This window comes from Dioscorea cayenensis, unplaced genomic scaffold, assembly GCF_009730915.1.
Source record: "Dioscorea cayenensis subsp. rotundata cultivar TDr96_F1 unplaced genomic scaffold, TDr96_F1_v2_PseudoChromosome.rev07_lg8_w22 25.fasta BLBR01001339.1, whole genome shotgun sequence".
Classification (NCBI taxonomy): Eukaryota; Viridiplantae; Streptophyta; class Magnoliopsida; order Dioscoreales; family Dioscoreaceae; genus Dioscorea; species Dioscorea cayenensis.
The window spans coordinates 157,515-169,375 of NW_024087730.1; the positions used below are offsets into that span (position 1 = coordinate 157,515).

The window sequence follows — 11,861 nt, forward strand, 5'->3', positions numbered from 1 at the left end:
TTAACTTGATGAAGAAGTTTTCATAGCTTAACCTCCTAGCTTCATCAACGGTAACTTTCCTACTTATGTTTACAAGCGTCAAAATCTTGGTACCTAGAATTGTGATGCTTTTAACTTGATCTTGATTTCATCATCCCACAATTAGATACATCTATGTTTATTCTTTTTCTAGAGATGGGATATGTATACACTTTCTTATCTATATAGATGATCTCATCATCACTTATAATAATCCAAAATTTGTTCAGCATGTTATTTATCAGCTTGCATTTAAGTTCTCTCATAATGGTTTGGTCCTTTGTTATACTTTCTTGATGTTGAAGTTATTTTTAGTTCCTGTAGACTCCATCTTTCTCAACACAAATATCTATGGATCCTCTTGCATGTCTTAACATGCTTAACTCTAATCATGTTCAAGCTCCACTAGCTGTTGGTACTTCTCTATCTATTCATGATGGTGCACTTCCAACTAACTCCTCCATGTTTAGCCAAGTCTCTGAGAGTAACTAGTACCTCCTCAACACTTATCCAAATATTGAGTTTATCATAAAAAAAATTCTCCAGTTCATGCAAGGTTCTTTTGAACATCATTGTGGTGCTTGTTGAGACTAGTGAGACGTGATTGAGGCTGTAAACACAACTGTCTGCATAGAAGACAAGTCATGTCCAATGGCTGTGTGTGGGGACATACATGGGTGCAGACATGCAGTGTTGAAATGTCAACTTTAGCTATATATGTTTTGAGTTACTAGAGTATGCTATATGTGTCCTATTGTCTAGTATTAGTACTTTTTTGCTATGTTGTCTCTCCTGGCTATATAAGCTTGCTTATCCTTGTCTTCAATATTATGAGAAAATCACAAGTAGTTGCTTCTCCTTGGTTTAACAGAGTGGTATCATAGACTTAAACCTTCTTTCTCTCCCACAAAAACAACTCCGCTTTTTTTCTTCATTAAAATGGCATTAATAGAAGGACACGGTGCTCCACTGTGCCTACCTATCCCGAAGAAAAGAGTCAGATATGAAAGATTGTGTGTAAAGATGAAATACTCTTTCAATCTCAGAATGTTTGGGAAGTAGTTGAAAAAGGCATAAGGGAAAATGCGAGTGAAGCTTGGCAAAGCAAAGATGCCAAAGCACTCTTTCTACTTCAACAAGTTGTGGATGAAGATACTTTCACAATCATTAAAGGAGCTTCTACAGCTAAAGAAGCATGGGAGACTCTCTGAGGAAAGTTTCAAGGTGGCACTAAGTTATCTACTCTCAAAGCTCAGAACCTGAGGCGTGAGTTTGAAGTCATGGAAATGAGAAGTATGTCTTACACATTCAAGTTGTTGCCAATAGAGTGAGAGCGTATGGAGAAAAAGTCACTGAGAGAGTAGTCGTCACCAAAGTTCTAAGAAGCCTTATTCCCAAGTATAATTATATTGTTATTGCAATCACTGAAGCCAAAGACTTGACTAAAATCACTCTAAATGAGCTAAGTAGCTCACTGTAAACACATGAAGCTCAAATGAATCACACTGAGGTCAATGAAGGGGTTGTGTTTCAAGCAAAAAGAGGTAGAATTGAAGAAGCAAACCTTGCTACTATGTTTCATGAAAGAGGCTTCACAAGAGTCTAGGGGCCTGGGAGAGGAAGAGGAAGAAATCCAGGTTTTGGTAGAGGTGGTTTTGCTAGAGTAGACATACTCAACCAAAATTAAAGTATCACTGATGACCTCAACATCATTCCAAGACCCCATAGAAACTAAATTCAGTGTCATCATTGTAAAAAATATGGTCATGTAAAATTACAATGTTGGTTCAAGGATCAGCCACTTAATGAAAATGCAGGGCTTGTAGCTGAAGAAGGAGAGTCCAGTGAGACATGCAATCTCTTCATGGTGCATTGTGAATCAAACGATCTTGAGAAAACTATGTGGCTTGTAGATAGTGGATGCTCAGCTGCATAGCCTGGTTGAAGGGCTACCAAATCTGGAAAAAGCTGAACACAGTGATGACTGTCTATATGGAAAACAAACTCGCAAGTCTTTTTCGAGGGGTGAGGCACAAAGAGTTACTGAGAAACTTCAATCAATTCATGTCAATGTGTGCGGGCCTATGCGGACTAACTCACTAGGAGAGAACAAGTACTTTCTCCTACTTATTGATGGCTGCACCTGCATGTGTTGGGTGTATTTCATTAAACATTAGTCAGAAGCCTTCAAGAACTTTCTCAAATTTCAAGCTCTAGTTGAGAGACAAACTAGTCTCAAGATCAAAAGCCTTAGGATAGATAGGGGTGGAGAATTCACTTCTCATGAGTTTAATGCTCACAGTCAGAGGGTGGGAATCAAAAGAGAACTCACAGCTCCCTATACTCCCCAATAGAATAGCAGTGTAGAAAGAAAAAATAGAACTATAGTTGAAAAAGCCAGAACAATGCTAAAGAGCAACAACACACCAAATTTCTTTTAGGCAGAAGTTGTGATAACCGCCGTCTACCTTATCAAACTGTTACCAACTTCAGCTCTTGAAAACAAAACACCACTTGAGGCTTAGTGAGGTGAGAAACCAATTGTAAGTCATCTTAAAGTGTTTGGGTATATTTCCTTTGTTCTAACTCCATATAAAACCCTGCACAAACTAGATGAAAGGACCCATAAATGTATTTTCCTTGGGTTACTATCCATATACCAAGGCTTATAAATTGTGTAATCCCCTTGCTTGCAAACTTATTGTTAGCAAGGATGCAATCTTTAGAGAAGAAGCTCACTGGAATTGGCTGGAGAATGAGAAATCAACTGCAACTATTCCATTGGAAAGAGTAACTGCTAGTGAAGATGCAAATGAACAAGAAGACCTTGACCTTTTTCCTGTGGAACTTGATGCAAGTGAGGATGCACAACGCCAAATCGCCTTAACAAATGGCTCTCCACCCTGAAGAACCAGAAGTCTAATAGAGCTATATGAGAATTGCACCTTTGCTCTTAGCATTATGGAACCAAGTTCCTTTGAAGAGGAAAGCATACAAAAGAACTGCACTTGAGAACTCTCAGAGTTACCACTTAGGAGAAAACTAATCGGGCCAAAATGGGTCTTTTAAACAAAATACTGGGCAAACAGTGAGGGTGTCAAGTTCAAGGCTCGCTTGGTCACTAAAGGATACATACAGGAGTATGGTGTCAATTTCAAAGAATTTTTTCACCTATGGTAAGGATGGAAACCGTGAGGTTGCTCCTTGAGCTTGAAGCACAGCAATGGTGGCTAGTGTTTCATCTTGATGTCAAGTCAACTTTTCTGAACAGGGTTATCAATAAAGAAGTGTACATGGGATAGCCATTTGATTATGAAATTCAAGGGAAGGAAAACCAAGTTTATAGGCTCCGGAAGGCCCTTTATTGGTTAAAGCAAGCCCCGAGGGCTTGCTACAACAAAGTAGACAGCTTCTTCCTGCAGTTGGGCTTCAACAGAAGTATGAACAAGCACACCTTGTACATAAAGAAAGACAAGAGTGACCATATAGTCTTGGTATGCATCTATGTGGATGACATGATCTGCATGGGATCCTCACTTGTTCTCGTAGAAGATTTCAAATCCAGTATGAAGGAAAACATTCGAAATGACAGATTTAGGTCTATTAAGTTACTTCTTGGACTTAGAAGTAAAGCAAGGACACAACAGTCTATTTATTACACAAAAGATGTACATTCAAGACCTCCTAAAGACTTACAACATGCAAGGTGCAAGGCTATTGAAACTCCACTTAACAGCAATTAAAAATTAAAGAGTGATGATGGATCAGGGGAAACCGATGCAAAGACATTCAGATGCCTTGTTGGTAAGTTAATTTATGTTACTCACGCTCATCCTAACATTGCTTTTGTTGTAGGAGTGCTCTTTAGATTTATGAGCAAACCCTCAAGGAATCACCTATAAGTCGGGAAGAAAGTACTGAGATATTTGGCTGGCTCACTTCATGTTGGCCTTCTATACACCCAAGCTAAAGACTGCAAACTAGAAGGATTTACAAACAGTGACTGGGGTGGCTCCTTGGAAGATAGGAAAAGCACATCAAGGATAGTATTCAGCAGTGGATCTGCAGTCATCTCCTAGACTTCAAGAAGCAAGAGATTATAGCTTTCTCCACAACTGAAGTCGAGTACATTGCCATTGCTTCAACTGCTTGCCACAGTGTTTGGATGAGAAATTTGTTAGTTTATTGCGGACAAGTTCAGAAAAAAGCATCTATTATTTGGTGTGATAACCAATCAACCATAAGTATAGCCAAGAATCCAACTCTCCATGGAAGAACAAAGCATATAGACATTCGCTTTCACTTTATCTGAAGTTTAATTACAGACGAAATTGTGGCTCTAGAACACTGTACCTTTGATAAACAACAAGCAGACATCCTCACCAAAGCATTGCTAGCTTGGAAGTACAATTATCTAAGATCCTGTTTAGGTGTTTGCACCTCTCAATGAAGGGAGGGTATTAAGACTAGTAAGATGTGATTGAGGCTACAAACATAGCTATCTACATGGGAGACAAGTCACGTCCGATAGCTGTGTGTGCGCATGTACATGGGTGCAGGGTTGAAATATCAACTGTGGTTGTTTATGTTTTGAGTTACTAGAGTACGCTATATGTGTCTTGTTGTTTAGTAGTAGTACTTTTTGCTATGTCGTATCTCCTAGTTATATAAGCTAGCTTATCCTTGTCTTCAATATTATGAGAAAATCACAAGTAGTTACTTCTCCTTAGTTTAATAGTGCTATCAAGCTCCTTCTTTTGTTAGTGGCACTAACAAATTTGGCATTCTTTTTTATGTCTGAACCATCTCTATCTCTTCATGGCTTCTTCAACACTGATTGGGCTAGAACACTGATGATTGTTGTTCAACAAGGGTCTATGTTATTTTTTCATTTTTTTATTTTTTGGTCTTAATCCATTTTCACATAGCTCTAAAAGCCAATAGAGTGTCGCTTCTCCATCTACTAAAGCCAAATATCATACAAATGTTTTTATGACCTTTGAACTATAGTGGATTCACTCTCTGCTTTACAAGTTTGGTATTTGGCTTTCTACTAGACTAGTTATTTATAGTGATAACATTAGAGCTACATACATGTGCGCCAATCTTATGATGCTCTTATAAATCTTTACCTTGGACCCCTTTTTAGGACTTCCATGTGAAAATCACCAAGTTGAGGAGGCTTTATGAGATATCATCGAATGCTAATCTGAATTTCTGAAATAGTTAGTTATTGTAATCTTTTATTTTAGAATAATTTTCCTTTTTTTTCTCAGGATAATAAGATACATGTTATATATATTGTTCATTACTTTTGATAGGAAGATCAAACATTCTCGTTATCAAACTATATTATAAAACATATTAAAATAGTAATTTAATATGATTTAATTAAGTTATACATCAGAATGCTTTTGAAGAAGAAGGATTTAACAGTCAAAGTGTTGATTCCATAAGCATTGAAATTTAAGAAGGTGCTTGTAGTCTTATGAATAGTAACACAGTAATCTTATTTCTACTAGCACCTACCGAAAAATTTTATAAAAATCAAACACTCACCCAAGAGCCCATTTGTGTCTATCTCTTTCTATCCCCACACTGTTTCCAACTGCGGATGTTCTACGGTCATCTACAGTATCTACTATATATATATATATATATATATATATATTTTACAATTAATTTAAATTTAAATTAAAGTTAACTAATGCCTATAAGTTCATCATTTTAAGTACATATTAATGGTAATCAAAGAATTATTCACTTTTAAATTTAAGTTTAATTGCTTCTATAATAGGAATATATATATATATAATTTAACAATACTAATATCATAGGACCCAATCAATTGTTCTAGTGCAAGTAATTCTTTTTCTATTAGTAATAAAAGACTAACATAAACACATTGTGGACTTCTAGACTTGTAGGTATTCATATTTCTGCATAATATTCATGCAATAGAGTCAGTACATATACCTTCATACTATCTGTAATTCTGAACAATGCAATATAGTATTTAGAAAAACTAGGACAAAAATTATATTAAAATAATAAAAATAAGCTCATAAAACTAGTTTAATTCTAATCGTGCATGCGGAGTAAGTTAGAGTATCAATCACTACTTAATTGATTAGCAAATATGTAGATTATTTTTAAATATTATTAATTATTAATGAGCATCAATCACTAATTAATAAAAAACAAATTCATCACAAAAATGTTTACTCCAATTCATAGTGCCAACTACCATATGGGCCGTTATTGGGGCTGTCCAAACCCCAGCAGGTGTTGAGCCTGGGTTCGCAGGCCCGCGATGCCAGCACGAGGCCCGCCATTGTTGCAGGCTTTTTAAATTTATTAAATATATAAAATTATTACAATGGCATAAAATGATAAATTTTGAGATATTTATGTTTTCCATATAAAAAAAATAAATTTTCTATATTTTTAAATAGAAATAAAAGTCTTTAATAATTTACTTTTCAATGTAATTATTTTATTCCGGATATTATGAGTACTAATTTATTAACATTTCAGATTTTCTTATTTAAATAATTCATTTATATATCCTTTAAATGTTACTCTTTTAAAAAATTTTAGGATATTTTTGGCTTTTTATATTTTTAAAAATTAAACTGGCCTGCATGACAAGAACCCACACACAGGCCCCGGGTCACCCTTCAAACTCACAACCTGCAAACACAGTCACATACCCTACATCAAATGCATGACCTAATTTATCAAACTTTCACCAAACCAAAAAATAAAATAAAAAATAAATACACATTTTAAGACAAGAAATATCAGATAAAGAAATGTGACATCAAACAAACCAAAAAGAAATTTTTGTTTATTTTGGTAGACGTTGCAGTACTGAGGAAGAACTCTATACTCTTTTCTCATTCTCTCCCACAAAACTTACCAAAAAAATTATTCTGAATTACATGATAAAAATGGGGAAGTTAAATTTTCAGTCTTCCTAAAGAACAAATGTTGAAGAAGGGGGATGGCCACAAGATTGTGGCAATCAAAAAATCGGTAGAACGGGGAGTAGATGGTTCACCACAAACCAATGGTCTTCCACCAGAAGCCTCCGACACCGAGCCAGATGAGAATGTTGACGATGGAGATGACGAATCCGTAACCCCACCACTTTCGCCAAAGGAACATAGTTTGCGCCGTAGAAGACCGGGGCAGAGCCGATACCGTAGTGGGTGAGACCTCCCATCAGGTTGGAGAGGAATGAGAGGACCATTGCTGCGAAGAGAGGTGGTGTGCCTAAAGCACTGGCTACTGATAAGAATGCTGTGAACATGGCTCCGATGTGTGCCGCCCCGCTGGCAAAGAAGTAGTGGGAATAGAAGTAGAGTAGGACTAGGATGCCGAATGAGAGCTGCCATGATAGACCTAAACCTCCTACGAACTGAAGAATAAAAAGCAGAGTCTTGTCAATTGGAGTGATTGAATCCACAAACAATTTAATGCACAGCATTCCAAAGACTTGATATGAGCAAACGCACGTGTTAATGTCAAAGTTCAGTGTTATCATTCAAATGTAAATGCTCGTCGTTAAAAGAAAGGCATTATCAGCTCTATTGTCAAAAATATGCAAGGAGAATAAGGAAAAACAGGGTCCGTGATGCAATTGTTTAAATGAAGACATATGTTAAGAGCCATGAATGAGAGCTTGTTTGTTCAATATTTTGTGGCGCTCAATAAGGTCAAAAAGGAAAAAAACCAATCACATTTCTTCTCACTCATTCGCAAGGAAAGCAAACATAGCTTCAAGAAAAGGAAATGACGTGGTACTCCTCATCTCTAGTGGTGTGCTTCCTGTAACTAGTTTAATTAATGACAGCATGCATTACAGGTTTAACTCATGGGAATATCAAATATCTAGGATGTGCCTTAAGGGGGAAAATCAATGATATCAAAGATTGTGCTCAACAATACAATGCAAGCCCAACATAGCAACATTGGCTGATAAAAATAACTCAAGTAAAATTCCTAAGCAAAGAAAGCAATCTCCATTAAGACGCTATTACCAGATGCACTGTCTCAATGTTCATATATGTGCATGCATTATTTATTTAAAGATATATTAAGTTTATTAAAAAGGATTGACAAAACAAGAAGAAAAGAACTATAAAAAGAAAGCATACCTTGACTACAGTCTGACTAAACCAAGAGATCAAGCCATATTTGTTGAGATAGCCAGCCATTGCTATAAGTGCTGCAAACCAGGTAAGGGTGTCCCATGCCACTGCTTCTGACAAACACTCCTTCCATGTGACAACCCCTGTCACTAGAAGAACTGCTAGCCCAAGAATGGCAGCACTTACAGCATCAATTTTCAGCACACCTCCAAAAACCCAAAGACCCCACCTAAAGAAGAAATGGCAAAAACAGGGGCAAAATGAGAGAATGGAAAACCAGTTTGAAGCCAAGCAATGAAGAATTTAGGCAGAACATTTTCTTTAGAATGGCCAGTATATTTCTCAACATATAAAAATAAAAAATTTAAAAAAAATTAAAGAAAAAGGAAACAACAAAGAATTATGCAGACAATTGGCATGTGGTCCCAATTGTGCTCAAACCTAAATAGGTCACCCACCACATAAAGCAGGGGCTCACCTATGGATAGCATTTCAGAAGAAAGAGCATATAAGATACTGAAGCAAGTTAGAACAATTTGCACCACCTATATTTTCAAGGGTTTCCATGTATAGACATGACTTTATGAGATGTTGCGTAGATCTTAATCTTATGCTTAATAAGTACGTATAAATTAAAAGCTATTTTACTTGCAGCTTTTCTCATCCGTGAGTAGCAAAGACTTGCTTCATCCAAATTAACAATATAACAAGCTACAATAAGATTTTTCTAAAATAAAAGGCGCAAGATATCATATCTGTGATCATTCATGATATTATAGTAAAGGATGGCCTTACAAAAGTGCTACCCTGGTCAATAAGTTATACAGAATTTGTAGAAAAAAATTTGACCTTAGAACAAACATGATACTATAATATATCCCTAAGCATGACCACAAATAACCTGTGCCGCTGTGCGTCTATAAGATTGGGGTATGCCCTTAATGTGTACTTAAAAAAATTTCCTTTCACCTTCATTCCCAAATATTGGCATCATCCCATGAATTGCAGAAAATTAGACTCTGGCAAAATAATTGTTGTAAAAACTTAGATGTAGACAAGAAGAATCCAGTAAGATACATGATAATACTAAAAATATATCCATAATCATGAGATAAAAAAAGAAACAGCTTCAAATTTACCATCGCCCTAATTCTTCCTTTACTAAACTCTACTCAAATATCCATTCTCAAAAAGCTGAGTATAGACTACACTGCAACCAAAATGACTTTCAGCAGAGTGAAGTCAATTTGCTATCATCCCTATCATCTAAACCAGTGAAGAAAATCATTTACAAGAAGGAAATTGCAAACAAGCATCGTTGTCTATTTGCGCTATTTCACCCAATCAACATTCGCACTAAAAAAAATCTATGACACACTCTGCTCATTAACACAAAAAAATCATTAACCACTTGATAGTGATCAAACCTACTCGAATACCACCAAGATGGAATTTTTAATGCAAGCTAAAACAAGCATTTAACTGAAAAATGGGGAATAAAGGCATGAAGGTCTTTACCGTCAGCAGTAGTGTCACTGCCATAATGATCTCGTTCTTTGTCATTGGACCCATCTTCTCCAAGTTCTGCCTCGCAAGCTTTGGGGCATCAGGGCTGCTCTTCACGCTCGGAGGATAAATAATGTACAAAAGCAACGGCACAACAATCAACGAGACAATCCCCGGAACGATCGCCGCCACGGCCCAGTCCGTCCAACCAATGGTCTGCTTGATAGTATTGTACGTCAAGTTCGCACTCAAAGGGTTGGCGGCCATGGCAGTGAGGAACATGGAGGACGAGATCACTGAGGTTTGGAAGCAGGTAAGCATGAGCCAGGAGCCAAGGCGGTGCTCGGTGCCATCACCCACGTTGCTGCCGCAAGCAACGCAGAGAGACTTGACGAGCGGGAGGAAGATCCCACCAGCGCGGGCAGAGACGGAGGGAATAGCAGGGGCGAGGAGAGCCTCGCTGAAAACCAGGCTGTAGCCGAGGCCAAGTGAGGAGGAGCCAAAGAGGGAGACGAACTGGTAGGCGACGCGGTTGCCAAGGCCGGTCTTGATGAATCCGCGGGCGAAGAAGAAAGGCGAGAGCGATGAGCCACGGGATAGGATCTCCAAACGCCGAGAACGCGGCGGAGAAGGAGAGAGTCTTGGTCAGCACTGAGGCACCAAGACCCAAAAGCGCTACGGCGCCGAGAGGAAGCGGCTGCGTGATGATGCCGACGATAGTGGCGAGGAAGATAGCGAGGAGATGCCATGCATTGGAGGAGACACCGGAAGGGGCAGGGATGAGCCAGAGGAGCACACCAGTGAGGATCGACGCAGCAAGTGGCTTCAAAGCAGCACCTTGCCACGGTGCCGGATGGGGCAGATGGAGAAGGAGCTCCGGTGGATGCGGCCGCGGAGGCACGGATCGAAGGGATCAGACGACGGGGATGGAGGAGAAGAGGTTTAGGAGATGCAGAAGGTTGACGGAAAGGAGGGAGTCGATTACGGGAGGAGAAGGAGGAGAAGGAGGAGGAGACATGGGGTTTGAGGTAGAGGCGGCGACGAAGTGGGAGGGATTGAAACCCTAGATTGCAGCTGAGAACGGAGGACGCCATTAATGGCCACGAAGTTGGAGCTCGGAGAAGGAGAGAGAAGGAGCAGAGGATGAAGGGTGGGATATTGAGGGAAAGAGAGGGAGAAGGAGAAGCGTAGGATGGAGATCGGACGGTGGAGAAAGAGGGAGGAATCTCCGAGGGAAGAGATGGAATCTTAACATTGTGATGTCCGTAGGGAAAGAGGGAGATTTGGATCTGCCGTCCATTTGAATCAACGGCTGAGAATGGGCCGGGAGTGTGGGCCCTGTGGGGCCCGATAGTCAGACATTTGGACAAATTTTCTTTTTTTAAAAAAATTGTTTTTTTTTTTAAAAAAAAGATAAATTTTAAAAAGTTTTGAAATGGGAAAGAAATTCACCTTTTGGCATTTTGGCATTGACTTTATGTGGGAGGATTATAAGGAAAATTTTTTTATTTTATTTTTATTTAATATGTAATGAACAATTGAGTTATTTTTATCTCTATACATAAATTTCTTGTTAGTCTTTGTATCAGAATAAATTTTCTTTTTTACAAATAAATTTTGTTTTAGCATAGTTTAGATTTGAAATTTACAATTTTAAAATATGAGAAATTTAAAGAATTATTTTCGCTTATTTTTTATTTTTTAAAATTTAAATATCGTAAATGTATATATTATTTAGAAAGAAATCCAAGAGATTAATTTAAATTCAGGATAAATTTATTTTATAATTAATTATTTATTTGTCTAAAATTAATAAAAGAAATTAACACTATAACTGCTTCAAGGGTTGAAATTATATTAAATATTTATTTGTATAAATAAAATTTGTGTTACCTTACTATAAAATATGATATAATTATTAAAAAAAAACTTTATATTTCATTTAAATTTGGCATAATAACTTTTTTACTTTTGGAAAGGTGGATAAACCACTGCAATTAATTAAAAAGAGAGAGGGATACAAACTGAGTGTAACGCCTACAAAAGACAAAACAAAACACCACGAGAAGTGGCAGAAAGCACACAGAAACAATAACAAAACAAACATCACCGAATGAGAATTAGCAAGGAATTGTCAGCCCAACAACAGAAACAGACTAGCCCGTGAGATGAACATGATCT

General features: G+C 37.6%; 1 protein-coding gene across 1 annotated transcript; it reads right to left on the bottom strand.

Annotated features, from left to right (window-relative positions):
• Window positions 1–6,821: 6,821 nt before the first annotated feature.
• Window positions 6,822–10,872, bottom strand: LOC120256211 (dicarboxylate transporter 1, chloroplastic). The gene is given in 6 exon segments (XM_039263943.1): window positions 6,822–7,173; window positions 7,175–7,441; window positions 8,181–8,400; window positions 9,691–10,253; window positions 10,255–10,534; window positions 10,536–10,872. Coding segments are annotated over 6 exon segments (1,665 nt in total). The 5' UTR covers window positions 10,775–10,872; the 3' UTR covers window positions 6,822–7,077.
• Between the last annotated feature and the right edge of the window lie 989 nt (window positions 10,873–11,861).